The sequence below is a fragment of the Eurypyga helias genome, unplaced genomic scaffold (assembly GCF_000690775.1).
Source record: "Eurypyga helias isolate BGI_N326 unplaced genomic scaffold, ASM69077v1 scaffold19106, whole genome shotgun sequence".
Classification (NCBI taxonomy): Eukaryota; Metazoa; Chordata; class Aves; order Eurypygiformes; family Eurypygidae; genus Eurypyga; species Eurypyga helias.
The window spans coordinates 1-20504 of NW_010258758.1; the positions used below are offsets into that span (position 1 = coordinate 1).

A 20504-nucleotide genomic window follows, 5' to 3' on the forward strand; every position below is an offset into this window, starting at 1 on the left:
TTTGCTGCGTCCTGTAACGCTGTTGTACTTTGGAGGGGGCTGTATTAGCGTTGGGGGTTTCCCCTTCACGCCCCCACGCCAGCCTTCTGGAAACGTTTCCAAGGCACTGAGCAGAATTCGCCAGAGCCATCAGCTTGGGAGATTGTTCACCTGTTGCCTTTGCCATAATCAGCCCAGATGCTCTCTGTAATCCATTCTAAACACTGGCAGGGGGGTTTCGGTGCCCTCACCCCGCCCCTCAGAACGGGTTTTCCCAACTGCTTTGCCTTAATGCCAGGATCATCTGGCCTTGCTGTACCTTTGTTTCCCCCTGCCCGTCCTGTGGGCTGTCTGTTGATGAACCTATGGCTTTTTCAAAGGACTTTTCTTGCCTTCTCTCCCCCTGGGTGAACAGAGCTTGAGACTCGTGCTAGGTGGGTGTTTTTTTGCTTGCCATTCTGTCGTAACCATCTCTGTGTTTTTGGCTTCATTTAAGTCATAAAATCTCTAGGGCAGGTGGGATTACCTGGCTATGGAGCCACTGAGCGTGGGCTTTGCCTCCTTATGGGGCTGATTGGGAAGAGGAAGCCAACTGCCAGCCAGCAGCGACGGTGTAACGCGAGGTGTGAGCACCCTGTGTGCGATGCTCAGCGCGGGGCTGAAACCCCTCAGTCCTCCTCAGGTTAACCGGGGCCTCCTCACACTGTAGTTGCCTGTGACGGCTTTTGTGGTTTGGCCATTTACACTGACATAAGAAACATCCAGAATGTGCAGCTTTCGGCACTAAAAGAGTTTCTTAATGAGTCTGTTGCAAAGATCAGACAGGTGAAACCTCTGATTTTGAAAATCTGTGCTGTTAGATGATTTAAGGGTCAGCCGTGTTCACTTACCCTTCTCTTCGTGGCTGGAAATAGTGTTACAAGGGTGTAAACGAACAAACCATGAATACATGCACCTGTGCTTCTGTGGAGCGTGATGGGTGGGGGGGCATTGCTGGCTCTCAATTACCCATGAGAGGGTTAACGAGGCTGTGGATGGTCTGTGCCACAGGCACTAGCTGAGGCAGCAGTGTGACTGCAGCTGTGCTGCTGCAAAGCTCACCTGGCTCCGATGGCACCACAGCTGCTTTTGTAATGTAACGCTAACGGGTCCTACCAGACCTTCGCCGGCTCTGTGTTGGATCACCTCAGGTTTCTGGGTTTGCCCAGGTTTTCTGGAACAGGAATATTAGAGAAGGTGATCCAGTGGTCTGGATAGGGTCTGCTGCCTCCAACATCAAGTAATTCACATTTGTCAGGAGGAAAGTGGTATTTTTATGCTTTTCTATGTATTCTGTTGCAAGGCCTGCCATTGCTGAAAAATCAATAGGCTATATGGATAGAAAAATATAGGGATATATTGATATTTTTCCCAAAAGACTCATATTCTTTTACGTTCCTCACAACATTGATTCTGAAGACAACTTTATGCATCAGATCCTAAAGTAACAATAGGGCTATTTGTGACTTCTGGAGGTAAAAATTCCACAGATGTATTATTGAGATTCCTCTATTCCTCAGTCCTTTCATTTGAGAGCATGAAGAATACGGAGAAGGAAGTCGTTACGGATGAGATTGGTTGCAATTCAGTAACAATTTTGAAAACCGGGCCAAGCATCACAGGGAAAGAAGCACGCAGTATGGCAGGCTTTGGAAATTTCTGTGTGATCTACCAAAATATACCTGCCTATTTGCTTAATGATGATTTTTTTTTTACATTACTTTTGTGGACTACTGTAGCACCTACTTTGAATGAAAAAAAAAGTACATTTTATCAACTTGTGGAAGTGAGCTTCACAGCTAGGTGGCAACAAAAGAATTCCATTAGGTTTCCTTCAGTAAAAAGCGAGAAATGTAATGTTGTGAGACCATTAAAAGCAGCTGCCTGACTCTGATGTCAGCGACAGTCTCCTTCAATTTAAATATTTGCAATAGCCATAATTAAACACTTAATAACTGGCATTGAGTTAAAATAGAAATACATTACGTAGTTTTACTGCTGTGCAGATTTTAATTCAGATTTATATCCTCCTTGGCTTTGTGCCTAGAATAAGTCCTGTGATTTAAAGGCTGTTTTACACAGCATAGAAATTGGCATAGAGGGCGAATTATTTTCTAGGTGAGTAACAGAATTTAGACTTTTTCTGGAAGCAGCTCTCAAAGAGATTTAGTGATGTTATGTCAGGAAGAAGTTCTTCATGGAGAGGGTGGTGAGGCACTGGCACAGGTTGCCCAGAGAAGCTGTGGATGCCCCATCCCTGGAAGTGTTCAAGGCCAGGCTGGATGTGGCTTTGAGCAACCTGGTCTAGTGGAAGGTGTCCCTGCCCATGGCAGGGGGGTTGGAACTAGATCATCTCCAAGGTCCCTTCCAACCCAAACAATTTTGATTCTATGGTTCTGTGTTCTTCTTACTCTGTTTAAAGACTGAAGAGATACACATCTGCAAATAGAGGGATGGTCTGTCTGGGTCACTGAATCTAGACTGACTCCTGGAGACTATCACATCATCTGAACCTTCTCAACAGTTGCCCCCTCATCCCCTAAAACCGGTGTTGAAACTGGTGATCCTGCTACACACAGTAGAAGATGCATTAGGAACTTGGGCTGACCATGCCTTCTGAAAAAATACATATGTAAACATACGTTGCTTGGTTTTTGCCCTCATTTTTATTTGGAAGATAAGCACAGCAAACCATGACACAGTGTACAATGATAACAGAAATACAGATCTCAACATTCTTACCCAGATATTTGCCATTGTGCTGTAGGAGCTCCAATGGTAAGGTTTCAATTTCTTAAAGCTTTTCATTCTAACAGATAAAAATTATACTATTATACCTTAAAAATAAAATTCTATTACAAAAATTGACGCATTTTTATTCTATTGTGCCTCTATGACCCAAATTTTTCTAATCATGCTATAAAGGTGAAATAAAGATTAAAATGCAACCTTGTAGTGAAGTGGCACACTGAGAAATTTCCAGCAGGCCTGAATTTGTTCCAAATGTATTTTATTTTACTCCAGAGCGCAATATACAGACCGTGGCTCCACTTCTTGCTGCCTCTGTGGTGGCCATTTTCTGAGCTGTTTCTCTGGCCATGAAGCCACGTTGGAGGACCTTGAACTGTCGTTCCCGACTCTCTTCCAGTTCTTTCCAATGTCTCCATTGCAAAGAATCCTGCAGAAAAGACACACAGATGATCAGGCTGCAGAGGCTGTAGCGGTTCTCTTCAGAGGACACACTGAACTGCTGTTTGATGATCTGGCAACAACAGCTCATTTGCTAACACGATTGGGAAACTTGTCAGCGTCACACTGGGCGTGATGAATAGAAAGGTAACGTGATTGGGTTGCCCGGTTGAGGATGAATTAAACACAGCTGCACCACTCCACAAAATGTTAAGTCAAGATAAAACTTGGATGGTCAGCTCCATTGCTGCTACCTTATGTTCTTTCTTTGCCAATAGCTCTCTCCTGAAGCTATAAATGAGCAGTTGCACAAATCCTATCAGACTCTGTTGGTTTGCTGATTCAAAAGCTGTGTTCACAAGGGAGCATTCCCAAAAAAGCTCAGAGGAAGCAGAAAATTGCTACTTTTTCATCTGATTCTTTGCTTAAAATGGGAGAAAAATATTTTTTTCATTAATGGTAGTTTTTCTTATGCTTAGTTTTCCAAACTGCAACATAAATTCTGCTTTATTAAGAATGTAATAATGATTTATAAATCAATGTTCCCTTGACTTATATCAGCACAAACTCATCGGGCCCAAAGGCCGTCACAAATGTAACTGAAGCCACAATCTGGAACTTTAATTCAAGGAGCTAGTGTCACTTTTTTCAACTGACTGAGGAACCTAAAAGGTTGCAGTACAAACAATGCCAGACAGTTATTGCGTTGTAACTACAGGAGGAATTTTCTCCTACGGTCACACTAACACCAGAAATACGCAGACCAACTGCAGTGAGGACGCTGCTGAATGTATCTGGCCAGAATTGAGCCGCTTTCTTCTAGTAACATTCGGGGAGGGTCGTGCAGAGCTGAACAGTGCTGATGGAATGTACACCAAACCAGCTAAATAATTTATAGTAACCTTGAATATATAAAGCTAAGCTCAAGAAAAACGACCAAATCTAACTTCAAGACAACTTGCAAACCCTAGCTTTTCTGCTCATGCATATGACAAGCAGGGCACTCAGAGAGTCTCATGTCAGGCAGTCAAAAGTTCTAGCTGTGAATATATAATTTCTCTTTGTTTACTTTTAAAATGTCTCCTGTTTGTAGTTACATGGCTGCTTTCCTTTGAAGTCTGTGTCCCTTGCTTCTGCTTTACTCTGGACTCCACTCAGCAGTGTTTAAGATGTGTTCAGAACCTCAGTTCGGAAAGCCATGTTTTGCTTGCCTGAAATGGGGATTCTGAACCCAAGAAACACTGATACTCTGAAAGATTGCACTATTTTGTTCTTTAAACTATACACACTTGAAAAATACAGTTTTCATCTTCACTGAATTCACCTTCATATAACTTTCTCACAAAATGGATAAAGAATTATCGTTACTTTAACAGACTGGGAGGTTTAGTTTAATTTTACATCGGGCTAGTACAGCTTTTAAAAAGTGATCCCATCATGACTGTTCCCAGCAGCATTCCATATGCTGCGGTACATGTATTATCGCTGGTGGATGAACCCCCCCTAATGTTAAGCACACATGAGGCAATGGCAGAGGCGGCAGCAGCAGGAGCAGCAGTTCCTCGCCACTTGCCAAGGAAACACAACCAGCGTGAACCAGCATAAAGCCTACAGGCCTACTGGTGCTTCCGTCCGATGTCATGGGACCAGGCTGCTGAAAGGTGTAGTAGAAACCATGGGAATAGTAAACTGGAACATGCCTCGGGTGAGAGGGGGGGTGATCATCCCAGCTTGGTGTCATGGGCTGTTCATGAGAGGAGACTGAGAAGGCAAGAGTTAGACGGGAGTAAGATGCTGTTTCGACGGGATGAGAGCGTGTGGTGATGAGTGGGAAGCTAGCTGCCGTATGGATGAGCCCTGCTCTGTGGTAGCAGAATGTGTGACAAGAAGGTGAGGACAAGGCCATGGTTTGGGAAAACCGTGCCTACACAGGAAGCAGGGCATTGCTGCTGCCAGCCATGCATGGCACCATCTGCCTCTGCCCCCTGCCAGTGCTGGCAGTTGAGCAAAGGCCTGTGAACAGCAGGTCTATTGCAGAGCTCTTCTCCTTATGTAAGTCCCAGACCTTCCTTGGCGCGCTGCTGGTTTTTGGGGGGGTGATCTTTAAGACTCCTGCTTGCTTTTTACGCTCCATTGTTTTTTCTACAATCTTTTTCTGCAGGTTTAAAATGCGTTCATCTTTCATAGGCTTTTCACCACACTGGGCCTTTCTTTTCTTTTCTTCTTGCCTGCAAAAGCAAAAGAAGCAATGAGCAGGTAAAATAATATCAACCCCCAGAGTAAACCCATCTGAGCATTTATTATCTTGATAATAACGAATTTTCTCTTGCTTCTGGGAACCAACTAGACTCAAAACAGGTTTAAATCATATAGCTCAATGAATATGGCATTCACCACTTGCTTCGTGTTGTTTACAGGGCAGCAGTATAGAATAATTTTGTCCCACAGGCTGCCCTGATGACAATATCTCAAGTATTTCAAGCCTGACATGACATTTTTCAGCAAAAGCACGTGCAAAAGCTGTGATAATACTGGAGCATTTTGCTTGTGAGGACTATGGAGTTTTCCTTATATGATCATGAGTATTCCTCTCGATTACTTTATTCCCTGGCAAACGAAAGATATTCTTTTCTGTGTAAGCTCAATGCCCAGATTCAGAACCTATGGGATGGTGATGTATTAATTAACATTAGTGGGTCCCACGTGCAGCATAAAAGTGAGGTATAAGAGAAAGGCTATTGGATAGTCTTCCCTTTTTTCCCTTTCTATTGTGTGTGTCAGATTAGGAAGAAATTCTTCCCGGAGAGGGTGGTGAGGCACTGGAACAGGTTGCCCAGAGAAGCTGTGGATGCCCCCTCCCTGGAAGTGTTCAAGGCCAGGCTGGATGAGGCTTTGAGCAACCTGGTCTAGTGGAAGGTGTCCCTGCCCATGGCAGGGGGGTTGGAAGTAGATGGTCTTTAAGGTCCCTTCCAACCCGAACCATTTTGTGAGTTTATGATCTATCAAAGAATATACATAATTATATCATATATAATGAGGTTAGATCTGATGCCTCCCTCATCTGGCAAGGATAGGTGTGTAAAAGGCACTTTTATACTGCAGTGGCAGGACAGTACGATTGCTTTTATTGGAAAGCAGGTTAAGACCAAGAGCAGAGTGCTCCAGGGCATTGCTGAGCTGATCCTGAGGCTCTTACTCTGTCAGCAGCAGGACTAATCCCACAGATGGGTTGACCCTTGGAAATGTTTTACAACAGAACTCTTCCCTTATCTCCTGGTTCTTATTCCACAGTGTGCTTCCACCCTTCTCAAGGAGCTGGAGGAAGGGGAACAAGTTCCGTCTGATGCTAAAACCACCTATTTGCCTTAAGAAGTGTCTGTGTCACGATTCTGGGGTTCCAAACACTTCTTTCATCTTGGGAGAGATGGCTTTAGTCTGCCCTGTTAGCTTCACCTTTGCTAATAGAAAACTCCCCGTAATAGCAGGTGTGCTTCAGATCAGTCATTCTGGACTATAGTTCCCAAAATCTTCAGGAACTGGATGAAGGGAGGATTTGACCTGTGTAAAATTTTGAAATGTGACTGTGCACTCTAAATAAGGAGCACAGTTTAGCTTGGCTTCTCATTTCCAGTGGCTTTCCTGAGACACTTCCTGCTGTTTGTGCCATGCTATCTGGCTAGGATAACACTTCCTTATCCTCCTGAATAGTGTGACATACTCTGCTACACTGAGATTAATTTTTAACACAATTCTGTAAATCTAAAAATTATGTACAATCATTTAATCTAATTGAGAACATGGATTATGTCTATTTGCTTTGCAACAAGGCACTGCATTCCAAGGGATATAGGAGAATATAACAACAAGGTTTTATGTAAACACTTGGTGATTAAACATTGTCAGTGGGAATAAGCAACAAAACCTTTCATTACATGCAAATCCAGCTTCTTGTAAATACAATTACAGGAAATACAGCAAGAGCTTTAACATCACGAAGCAGCAGCAGCTGCTTCTGAATTAACACTGTAAATAGTTGCTTATCCTCAGACTAATATTCAGTCCTCTTCTACATGAAGTAATGTGCCAGTCATCTACAGTATTCCAAAAAGCTGCCAATCCCATAGATTTTCAGGTGCCACACTACATTGTAACAGAAACTCAAAGAGGGGAAGGATTGAAAAAGGAAATATTAAAATTCTGTTTTTCTGTGACGGTCAGTTGGGAACTTTCAGGACTCAAGACAGAAAAAGCTGATACGATCCATGTCACCTCATGTCCTGTATTTCCTAAGGAAGTGAGGTAACAGCCAGTCAGAATGATATAGTACATAGTTAGAAAAATCCTCTCCAGATTCAGTATAAAATTATGTGATAATTTATGGGAAAAAAATAATGCAGAAATAATTTTAACTTTACTTTTAAATTTATTTACCAGCTACTGGTATTGAATGAGCACCTTGAATGAAAACCAATCTTTAAGAATCATACTAGTTCCTAAAATGTAATGTCAAATCTTGGTCTAAAAGAGAATTTGTTCATTTTCTTTTCATTTGGTCTCAGACAAGAGTCTTCCATCCCTTAGTGAATCTGCCATAATTTAAAAAATATTCCCCTACCAAAGACTTTGAAAAAAATTGCAGTATTTTTGAAGTCCATATGTATTTAAAATAGTTTAACAAATTCTAGTTTTTGCTTAGTGACCTGGTCAGAAAGTACCTTTTAGTGTTAAAGAATGAGATGAGATTCTTGAATGTGCTTAAGGAAGTTTGTAGCAGTGTAGGGTGTATGTATAAACTACTCAAAGGAGGAGAAGTAAGGGACTAATGAAAGAGTCAACAGAATATGTAAATGAAAGAAAACAAGGAAAATTTCTATATCTATTGCTGATTTTGTTCTCTATTCACTTTTGTGTAAGCTATGTGTACAGTCTGCAGCAGAAAGATTTTGGCTCACCATGGTGAAGTACAGAACAGTTCCAACAGTGATGGATAAAATGTGTCTTTCTACTTAAAACAATGTTCCAGGCATCACAAACTGTAAACTGCAGTTGACATCCCCATATTTGCCGTCTCATGATTTTCTTAGTGAACATAATGAATTTTAAAAATACGTAAGTAGCTTTTACTTCACATTTTACAATGTTGTCATAGAGTTTGGCAGTCCAGTGTCTTCTTATTTATGTATCCCTTGTAATTATTTCCCTATCTGCCCTGCAATTTTAGAACCTGGCTAAATGGACTCTAGGTCCGGTAGGTCATCTGGCCTGTAAATGAAGCAGCAGCGATTCAGCATTACAGGTTTTCCTGTGAGAAGCGGGAACACCTGGAACAGTTGGATTAGGTCATCTCAGCTGTGTTTAAAAAATGGGGAATCTGAAGATTTGGACAGAGGATTCCTTCCGAAAACCACGTTTTTCTCTTCATTTACAAACTCCACCTGTGCATCAAAAGGATAAGGAGGTAGATGTATGACAGCTCTCACTGACTCAATACTTGTAAGAATGTCTCCTTGACCACTCTAGACACTAAAATGCCAACTGAAGCAGCTAAGACTGTATTTATAACCTCACCTTACAAAATGGAGTCTGGAATGGAAATGAAAACATTTCCTCATACTCTCCGTCTCCGTGACTAGGGTTGTCTGTACTTCACACTACCTCGCCTTTTATCTGTCCTGCACTATATAATTCTCAGTTATTGCCCTGAGGAAGATGAATATATCTAACTGTTAACAATTCTCTGGTAAGGGAGTCATCATTTTGACATTTAAGAACTTTTTAAGAACACTACACTATTTATTGCTATTTTGTACTAATGTGAGGGATTTAAGCACTCAAAATCTGCCTCCCTTCCAAAACAATTCACTTATTAAGCACCTAAATTTAGGTGTGGAAGCGACTGTTATTCGTAACAGTGTTTTCCTCATCGGAAATAAGGATTATGAAGCTGTATAACCAAAGTTCATTCAAGGGATCACAGAATGGTTGAGGCTGGGAGGGACCTCTAGGATCATCTGGTTCAACCCCCCCGCTCAAGCAGAGCCACCTAGAGCTGGTTCCCCAGGGCCTGCTTCCTGACGGCTTTTATCTCCAAGGATGGAGACTGCACAACCTCCCTGGGCAACCTGTGCCAGTGCTCAGTCACCCTCACAGGGGAAAGTGTTTTCTGATGCTCAGAGGGAACCTGCTGTGTTTGTTTTCCTCCAGTACCTCTTGTCCTGCCACTGGTCACCACTGAGAAGAGCCCAGCTCTGTCTTCTTAGCAGCCTCTCTTCACATATTGACATTTCTGCTCCATCATTGCTGATAAATTTCCTCCTTCTTTTTCAGTGCTAGTGAAGAACTCATTTCCAGCACTAGGGACTGAGAGACTAAATCTAACTTCCTTACTGCAAACACATACAGAACTCTATGAGATGTGTGAACTTAATGACATCCCAGATATTATGAAGTACCCAAGTCCCTTATATTACTAATTATTCAGCTTTTTTTTTTTTTTTCCGTGGTTCTAGGCCATGTTTTCAAGGATTTGAAGCAACAGCCATCCATAGGGATAGTATGGCACATGCTCCTCTGTTACAGCTTTCCACCTCCATGTGCTGTCTGCCCCTCCTCCTGGTTGTGTCCTGCATCACAGGGTTGTGCTGCCAGGGTGTGTTACAGGTTTTTGAGGATGGGGCTCCATTCTCCCCTCTCACCCAGAAGGCTTTTGACCCTGCAAGTCAGACCTGGACACTCCGGGGAACACTTGCTTCAGGGAGCTTGTTCTACTTGCAAAGGACTGTCAGTCTCATCCATCCATAACCCTCCCTTCTGCTTGCTCTCCTCTCCCTCCTCACAGCCAGCCTTCCCCCTCGTCCTGCCATGGCTGCCCTCACGCTACTGCCACCCCCCCAGCTGTTCAGGACAAGAGAGAGGTGTCACACTCTGTGTGGCCAGCGCTCCGTGTCAAGGAGGGGTTTGAGCACTGGCAGTGGCAGGAAGAGAAGGAAGTGCTTTGCCACCCTGGCAAGCGCACCATCGTTTGTAACCCAGTGCCGAGACCCCAGCGTGCTACAGCGTCACCACAGCGTGTGATGGGGATGCGCTCAACTTGTGTGTGGTGGGAGTCTGTGCATCTTGTTCCTCCTAACAACTGTCTGATTCTTCCTCCTCACATACAAGGAAGTCAGGGAGGATAAGCGTCAGTTCAGAGTGTCACCCTGGAACAGCAGCTGCTCCCTCCATCTGGATGTTGGAGAGGCTTCTAGAGGGGAGGAGGCTTGGGCAGCAGGCACTGCCCTGTCACTCGAAAATGAGCAGGGAAACAAACAAGGCAAGAACATGAGCAAAACCAGAAACAAGGCTGGCTTCGCTGTACCTTTGATACGTGGCAGTGGCTGGTGGGGACATGGATGTGCTACTGCCATCTCTGTGAGAGACACAAAATGATGGTGGGGTGTTCACTAGATGGGCTTTGCAGAGGAGTGAGGAATAGAGAATGCAAAGTTTTGTGAGATAACTTTCTTCTGGACAGCTTTAAACAGCACGAGTGGTGAGAACAGGCAGTTCCACGTCCAGGCTAAATCCAGCCCAAAGTACACTCCCCAAAACCGCATACAATGTGGATGGAGGGAGCCTCACCACCAAATGGTTTCATCTGTTGCCTGATTCTTAGTGCACTGAATTACTGGGAGTAATAGATGTGGCCTCACTGGAATGAAAGGGAATTGTACCTGAGGTATGCAGGCACAGAACTCTAGTACATTAGCATGTATTCAAAACACTCATAAGTCTTCTGGTGCTCATGTTCAAAAGCTGAGAACTCAAATGTTTGTCAGCTTCGTATGCCAGTGCTGATTTTCAAGCTGTGTGACATCCTAGCAATTAAAGGGACGTCCTGCATGTATACTGAGTTGATTCTTAAATGTCTGCAAGCACTCACAGAGCCACTGTTGCGATGGATGTCACGGCTTGCAGGCTGTTAAAGGCTGATGTCTCTGTAATTTTTCATGTTCCTATTCCTATTTCGTTTAATATAGCTCATTATATGCTTGCTCAGCATGCTTCTTTTGTGTTGATGTATGTCTGTTTGTAAATGATGTTGAAAGGAGCCTCCTTGGTAGGGACGCAGTTAAACTCCAGCTGACACTAACTAAAGCACATGTGTTTAGCAAAGCTTAGACACCATGCTTTAGCTGATTAGCTGTAGCTGTCATCACAACGCAATTTAAGATACGACATGTAATTTTGTATTATGCATAAGGCTATCTTATGAAGATTATTGGTAAGATTTGCTATTCTACCCCTATAATTATGAATTAATTCTGTAAACATAAAAATTGGCTTTTTACATCTCCTGTGCAGTGTATCAGTAATACCATCCAAGCAATTAATCACTCACATTGACTTGATAGATATTCCAGGATTCAAGATCTGTAAACCAGGTTTAACACACAAAGCTGGCTGTTTAGAGAGAAATAAAAGCTGCAGCAAAGTGGCTAGAATTTGTAAATAGGCCAGCATGCTGTACCTCTGTATTAACAGAAATAACACCATAAATTTGCCTTCTAGATAAAAGTGCATTACATACACTCCCAAAGAACAACTTTTCTGGTGCTCTTTGATGATGCCTCTTTATAGAATATGCTCCCAAGTTATGTACATAGATTGCCTGGGAGCCATGAAAAGGAATGTCTTGTAATATCTACAATGAAACTTTTTCTTTTCTGTATTTGGAGAACAAACAGAATTAAAATTAAACTCCATTAAAATTACTATATTACTTTATCATGAGTCTGACTAGAAGCTTGCAAATGAGGTGTTTAATTTTGTTTGGATTCTAACATCCTTGGTATGCTGGTCTCTTCTAAAAAACATTGCAAATGTCAGGACAAAAAGTGAATCCAAGTTAGCTTCTCATTCAAGCATAGCTTATTCCAGGATCTGAACAGTTTTAGATCTGAATTAAACCAGAGTCTATTTTAAAGAAACCCAGCCCTACACAAAATTCACAGGTGTATGCTAGTACATCTAGCATAATGACTGATTTGTCAAGTAGTCACTAGTGAAATGTGTTTTATGTAGTATACACGTTCTTAATGCCTACTTTGCATCTTCAGTGGAAAGCGGTGGCTTGAATTGCTCGCAGAGGCTTTCACAATGGTGAATGTTTAGTGCTGAGAGTGTATTTCCAGCTCTGGCACTATTTCAGATTCTTTAGTCCTAAAATCTTTTTTTGATAGTTGCCAAATGGTTTGATATATGAGGGTCACTGATCCATGCAGTCAATCCACTGCAGCTAGAGTTGTTGACCATTAAATTCATTAAACTATCTTCTTAAGTACTAACATAGTAAAACCCCAGTCTCTGGAGATTAACTATCATCAACACACCAAATGAGAGCCGGAACTAGTGAAAACTAGTTAAATGAATACATCAGTGCTGCCTTCTGTAATCGAGATTGAGAGCTGGGTGATAAATCAATAACATGAATTAAACTCTAAGAAGCCACCTTCGGTACCTCAGCAATAAACACACATCTAAGATATCTCTAAAGACATGTCTTTTTAGCCTGGTAGAATATGTCTTCAAAATGTCAGCCTGAACATCTGTTTGCAAAATAAGTAAGGCAAGACAAGGACTAACCTCTCAAACACAAAAGGGAAAAGGTGAAAGGCAACTTGCAAGAAAACAATGGCAAATAGTCAAGATGGCAGTAAAAATGGCACAAGGTCAAGAGGTCTGCTGTATTTTACACTTTTACGCAGGCTCCTGCCCAGCTTTGTAAATAACTTAGATTTTAAACTCTCTGTGGAGGGACTTGTCTTGTGCATATGTGAAACAACCATGATGGTTATGGATCCTTTATGACAATGAATAATAAATATGATAATGAATAATAAATATGAATAATGAATACAAAATCTGATCAGAGAGTCTGTAAGCAAAGATTTTTTTCTTTGATCTACTGCTATATTTAATTTATAACTTCTTATTGTTATCAGAAAATCTCCTTCCTAAGATATTTTTCACTTCTCAAATAAGGCCTGCCTTTTCACGTAACAAATGAAGTTTGAGGAAGGAAACTATAGCCCTAATTTATTTGTTTAGATGAAAATGAGAAACCACTTTAAGTAGCAAGCTAGAATGACTTTAATAAAATCCAATTAGTTCTGATTAGCTGAAAAGGAACAGAAGAAAGGCAGAACTTCTTCCCCAATATGTAACACTGGCTCTGAATCCTGGAGCAATACTGTCAACACTAGCCTACGGAGTGTCTTCAACCGTAAATTCAAAATGATGAAAAAGATTTGTTAAATCCAATGCAAATTATTTTCAGTAAAAAGGAAATTCTTGCCCCACTGTAATCCTTGACAAAAGCCATTCTGTTTTATAAAAAGGGCAGTATTTTGCTCTCTGCTTGTTTTTCTCCTCAAGGGGCTAGCAAAATATTAACAAAGTTGCAGTCTCTTAAAATGTCACATGCTGTTTGATACTGACTTTAAAGCAGCTGCTCGTCCAAGTTCTGCTCTGAACAGGGAAATCTGGTCCAGTTTGTCTAGAAGAAGCTGTTCCTTAGCTTGTTTTTCATGAATTATCTGGTCTCTCTTCTCTTCCTCTGCAGCCTTCTGTGCTTCTTTGAGTAGAGCGAGGCGTTCACGTAGTTCCACTATTGACATTTCACAAATTAAGCCATGGCCACCAGTCTAGAGAACATGAAATATACATTTAAATAACACTGTAAATACCAAGAGGAGAGTAGATGAGTATAACCAGAATATTTTGATTGTGTTCCAAATCATGCTGAATATATTCTGATTTCAAGGAAGACAGGGTTGACCCTAACCTAGCTGTTACCTGCAAGCTGGTTTTAAGGTGTACAGCTTACGTTTTGTAGGTGTAACAAACACAAGGCTCATAACATATTTTGTGAAAAAGAATTTTAATATACAGTAGGTTAACCATAAATACAACACATTTACTGTCAAAAAAACCCCTAGTTGACTTATCTTTTAGTTTTAATAAGACTTTTGCTGTTTTTAAATGTGTAAACCTGCTTATTATGTAAAAGCAGAACAGACTGTACACTAAAAAAAAATATGCATTCTTTGTATTTATCTGTTTCCAAATTATGGATTTCATCTATGAAGGCATCTACTATTTTCATCTGAAAAGACTAGGATTGAACAATGCTTTGTACCCAGGAAATTCAGATCTTAATGCCCAAAGATAAAATATTCAAATCTGAATGTTTAATGAGGGCTTTTAAAAATCTGCTTTGCAATGAGAGTGATAATGAGCCTGATTCTGAGATGCAATGAGAGACTTCTGCACCTTAGTTTTCATACAGAGACAGATCATTTCTAAACAGGTTTGTGAACACCTGAAGTTTTCGGCCTTTGCTCTTACATACACTCTTCCTTTCCCGATGCCTACACATATATACATCTGTATATATGGAACACTGGCACAAACCCACACAAACACTGAGCTGCTGTGTTGCTTTCTTTGCAAAATTAAATCCATTTCATACCAACCAATATTCCTCTGTCTATCTTAACACAGTTTTGGTATGCAACTTTGGTATGTACCAAAGATGCATATGGCACGTTAAAACGGAATATATGGGTGCAGGAAGTCAAGATGCCAACCTGACTCTCGCTATACAACAGTATAACGTCCAGAGTGAAACACTGCTTAGGATATTAATCACAAAGACCTTGCTCTGCTTAGTTCCTTAGAACTAGGGATGGGGGGTGGGGGTGGTGTGGAATCCAAAAGAACGATTGAAATTGAGTGGTAATGATAAACATATGTAAGTAAAACTCATTAAAACCCTTTTAAAGGACAGAAATTATTCAGTTAAAGAGCCTTAATTTTTCAAGCAATCCTTTTTAGTAGGAAAAAAATAGCCCTTGTATTGAATACTGAGCGAGTTGTTGACAGAATAGTAGTCGCCTTTCTGCTGTTTAGCTTTTTGCAAAACAGAACATGTAGGGGAAGGAAAAAAACCCCAACAAACCAACAGCCCAAAACCAGGAAAAGAGACAGATGCTCTGTCCTAGATAGATGCTCAGATTGTCAGTTTGGCTGCAAGAATTGACCTGGGTCCAGTCCCTCTTCTCTGGTCTGGGATGCCATCTAAGCATTCTAGTCAGGTATTTGTCCTGCAGTGACTCTTCTCTGCCTGTTCAGAGCAGTGGGTCCATGAAATAGGAAGAAAGCCACAAGAGATGAAGAAAACAGTAAGGCTGGGGGGCAGGGGCAATAAACTCGCAAAACAGAGTACAACAAATAACTAGGCTTTGCTCTCTGCTGCTAAAACATGAGTGCTTAAGAGGAATTATTATTGACTCCTTCTGGTGAATCTAATAACACAAGCTTGTCAGTGAAGGAGAACGTGTCTTGGGTGGCCATCCCTGGAGACTCCTCCAAGATTTCCAAGAGTCTCCCCTGCAGTTTCAGTCCCAATAGCTTCTCTTTCTAAATGTTCAAAAACTGAGTCAGTAAGAAGATATCATCATTGTTTTTTCATCTAAAGCCTGACTCTTCAATTTTGGCTCAGTGTTTTCTGCTTCCATGCTCTGCATTTGTACCAAACACGACTTAAACAATGGTCATCAGTAGCATCAGTACAAGATTGATGAGTTCAATATTAAGCAGTCTTTATTTTTCGTCTTTTTTGAAAACTATGTACTACCATAGATTACTGAAACAGTAAATGAGCATTTATCTCCTTCTCAGATTTAGAGTGAATTTGCGAATAGCAAGTGCTGTAATACCTTGCCTATAATTTTAACTAGTCAATGACAATCAAGTTGTATTCACAGGAAGTGAAAGGAAAATGTTTTGCAACAAGGGATATATACCAGTGGTAGTGTTTGAGCATGGCAAGCAGACACTGAAAAGGTCTAGGAAAAAGGATTTCATAGAAACATGGAATGGTAGAGGCTGAATATTTTGATTATCTGCATTTCAATAATATTCAGTGAAGTGGTTCGTAAACTATGGAAAGTCCTATACTTGTGCAGTAGATAATGATGGTGTTCAAAGCAACATCAGTGCCATCAAGGGAAGAACTGGGTGCTTAAAAAATTATGAGAATGAATGAGAATTTTATGATCACCTACTTAATTTCACTAAGCCTGAAAAAGCCTTTTGTAGAAAGAAAAACAGGGTAAGCTATCACCAGAAGTGTGCTAATTCACTCAGAGTGTTATTGTAATAGTGAGTATAAGTGAACTGTGAAGTTGAAATACAGTATCATAGCATCATAGAATGGTTTAGATTGGAAAGGACATTCAAGACCATCTAGTCCCAACGCCCCTGCCATGGGCAGGGACACCTTCCGCTAGACCAGGTTGCTCAGAGCCTCATCCAGCCTGGCCTTGAACACTTCCAGGGATGGGGCATCCACAGCTTCTCTGGGCAACCTGTTCCAGTGCCTCACCACCCTCTCCATGAAGAACTTCTTCCTGATATCCAACCTAAATCTTCCTGCTTTCAGTTTAAAACCACTGCCCCTTGTCCTGTCACTACAGGCCTTGGTAAAACATCTCTCTCCATCTTTCTTATAAGCCCCTTTATTTAGTGAAAGGCCACAATAAGTCCTACCCAGAGCCTTCTCTTCTCCAGGCTGAACAAGCCCAACTCTCTCAGCCTGTCCCCATAGCAGAGGTGCTCCAGCCCTCTGAGCATCTGCGTGGCCTCCTCTGGCCTTGCTCCAACACGTCCATGTGCTTATGCTAGGGACCCCAGAGCTGGATGCAGAACTGCAGGTGGGGTCTCACCAGAGCAGAGCAGAAGAGCAGAATCACCTTCCTGGACCTGCTGGCCACGGTTCTCTTGATGCAGCTCTGGATATGGTGGGCTTTCTGGGCTGCAAGTGCACATTGCCACCTCATACAAAATTTTTCATCTACCAAAGTCCCCACGTCCTTCTCCACAAGGCTAGTCTAAATCAATTCATCCTCCAGCCTGTATTGAGACAGGGGATTGCCCCAACCAATGTGCAGGACCTTGCACCTGGCCTTGCTGAACTTCATGAGGTTCACATGGCCCTGCTCCTCCGGCCTGTCAAGGTCCCTTTCCTCAAGTGTATCAACTGCACCACCCAGCTTGGTGTCATCTGCAAACCTGCTGAGTGTGCACTTAATCCCACTATCTATATCGTTAGGGAAGATATTAAATGTTGGTCCCAGTACAGACCCTTGAGTGATACCACTCATTACTGGTTTCCACTTGGACATTGAGACATTGATTGTAACTCTTTGGATGCGGCCAATTCCTTATCCCTCTAACGGTCCATCCTTATCATTCAGGTACATGCTCTTGTATGGCCAATCCATTTTCAGCAACCTTACACTTTAGTAACCTTACACATAGGATAAGCTTGAATTTTGAATGAATTTTTCATGACTTGAAATGTGCTGTGTTTTTCTGCTTTGTCCTTGGAGATGAGCTAGATGGGAAAAAATATTTAAAGCCATATTTTGTACTTCAAAACAAACAGTATTTCAATGGAAGCTCAATGTGAGGGGTCAACAGACACTGTAAGTGGCAATAAAATGAACTAGGATCAAAAATAAGAAGTACTGACATTCCAGTCACCCTCATTTTCCTGAATGAGAGCCTTCACTGTTTTACAGGAGTTGCTGTGACTGAAGAAGTAATGACATTTCCACATTTGACTACATCATACTGTTGTATTTCTGCAGCCTACATCTTGTGACTGGATCAGCTGGGTAACAAATATGCAGTAAGACCATGCTAAGGGCTCTGTTTGGGGTTGACACCATGTGCAACTCCATCTGAAGCAGTAAAAGACCTATAGATTGGAGTACCTCTTGGCATTTCCATGCAGACAGTTTACAGTAACTGCAGTGTACAATAATTCTTTGTATGCCTCACTTTTTTCCCTGCTTTTTCCTTTGTGTAGTATTTATTCACAGATGGAAGAAGTGAGTCTGGGTTTAAAGAAAGAGAACTGCCTTTTTGTCTGGAAAAGAAGTGGGTAAATGATGGCAGCAGCCATAAAGGCAACCCAAGAGAGTAAAGGAGGATGGGATGTCTATGGAGCTGAATTTATTCTTGTTAACTTCTTTAATACTTCAAGATTAAATGTGTTTTAAAATCTTATAAATGAGGTGAGGGATTTATCTGGTGGTTGCAAAGATAGTAGCTAGCTTTGGAATCAATGACTGGCTCAGTTCTCCTCAGAGGAGCAGGAGATAAAACCAAAGCATCATATTGACTGTTCCAGCAGCCCCATGGAAGGGAGACCTGTTCCTTCTGTATGTTTTTTGCAGACTAGCCTTAGATGTTTTTACTTTGTGATCCTCATTTGAACAGTCATGAAAAGAAAGAAAAAACCAAAAGGATTATATTTAAAATGGATAGTGCAATGTTACGTTATTCTGTTATTCATCTTTTAGTGTGGAGAAAAAAAATGGAAGAGTATTTTCAGCTATTCTGTTTCTGATTTAGTGGCAAGATAACAGATTTTTGCATGCTGTCTAAGTCTGGAAATTCTGTGAAAGTGGGCATTGCAAAGCCCAATCTCAGACAACCTCAGTTACTGTGCACCAAGAGTAAGTCCAAGCAGTTTGGGATACATTTAGTGTAGACTTGCCCACACACACAAGTTACTTGCGCAGTGCATGTGTAACAGCAGTTCTCTTAATAATCCCTTCCATGTATCTGAATGTTGACAGTTTTGAAAGCACAGGAAATTAATTTAGCTAATTACCATGACAATCACCACTGTACATCAGTCCAAGCTTTGTGTTCATTCAGTCCTTACCCAGCACTGACGACTCTGTGAATTTGTGCAGATGGATAGAACATGTAAACACTTGCCAGTCTCTTTTTGGAAGATATTGGGAAACCCAGACCCTATTGGCAGAATTCAAAGGAAGTTTAAGGGAACCTAGATTTCACTTACCATCAGAATATTCTTCCCGGTAAAACTTTCATTTTTTGAACTTTGTGAAAGTTCCAGTTCGCATATAAGCTTTGTGCTGTGGGGTCACGGTACTTAATACTGTACATCCAGACTGCGATGTACCCGCATACAGCCCACAATTGCTCTGAATGTGTGAAACATACTGTATACATTTATGTAAAACCAGGAGCTCTTCCTTTTGAGCTTACCTCAGTTAAATCAACAATCTTGTGTCTGAGGCTTGGTAAAGACTCAATAGCTCGTATTTGTTGAATTAGTTCGTATCTTTTCCTAAGCTTCTCCTCCTCTTCTTCTAAAGCTTGCCGAAGAAGTTCTCGATTTTCTTCACAAACTTCCTGAACTGGAAGAAAAGAACAAATCTCTGTTAACTGGTGGCATATTTTAACAAGTAGTCCATCTGGAGGCAAGTTCATATGCATTTGTGAATAACAATAATAATGCTGATCTAAAGGTACTTGAGGGAACAGTCTGGCATTGGTGGGAGGAATGATTAGAGAAACAAATGAGTACTTCCCACCTCCACTCTCTATCATTCTATTCAACACATAAACATACTGTATACATACATAAAGTAGACACTTTGAATTACTGCTATGTAATTCCTGTTCCAATTAGCGCATACTCTTTCATTATTTAATAAAAGGATATTATACAACAGCAATTATTCATTGCTTTTCAAGCTATATATATGATAGAAATCATGGAATTGCAGAGGCTGGTAGGCTTTGCTAGGCCATTTCAGAGTGGCTAACACCCTCAGCCTGCCTCAACCCCTGCTGACACAAGTATGGAGGTACACAAGCAGATAGAAGCCTGCTCACCAAAATATGCACAACTACAGGTAGCCTGTTCATACAGTAGATGTTAACATGGCATTGCATTGTAATATGTACAGCTGTGCCGGACAGAATAGCCTTCTCCCTGGACTTGGTTAGCTAATGCATTAACTGAAGAATTTTCTTTAAGAATAATGGAGGATGATTATTTCCCTTCGTCCTAACAGCTGGTCTGTCTCAGAGGTGCTGCATCCTCCTCTTTTGTGATACCGTCCTTCTATGAGATGGCTTTTCATTCCTTAGATGCAGTCTTTTCCTTTGGACTGCCTTCTCTGGAGAAGACAATAATCTTGAGCCATGTTTCTTTCACGGTGGTTGCTAGGCAAATCCTCTCTTAATGATATGAATCACGAGAATCTGAGCTTCATAACTTGATAAAAAGTACAGTCATTCACATATGTTACTTTTAGATGGCAGGGAAACAACTTGCAGAACATTAGTGCTGTATTTCTCCCTTTTAAACAAAGAGTAATTCCCATGACCACTAGCTTAGAACTCCTGATCATTACCAACTTATT

The 20504-nt window shown here is 41.4% G+C and overlaps 1 protein-coding gene across 1 annotated transcript in view; it reads right to left on the reverse strand.

Annotated features, from left to right (window-relative positions):
* Positions 1-5131: 5131 nt before the first annotated feature.
* CFAP99 (cilia and flagella associated protein 99) overlaps positions 5132-20504 on the reverse strand; it is a gene marked incomplete at its 5' end in the record, with an annotated part of 42446 nt that continues 27073 nt past the window's right edge. Inside the window, 3 exons of the mRNA XM_010154482.1 lie at positions 5132-5435; positions 13687-13892; positions 19339-19490. Of these exons, the coding sequence (XP_010152784.1) occupies positions 5132-5435; positions 13687-13892; positions 19339-19490 (662 nt within the window). The remainder of the gene's footprint in view (positions 5436-13686; positions 13893-19338; positions 19491-20504) is intronic.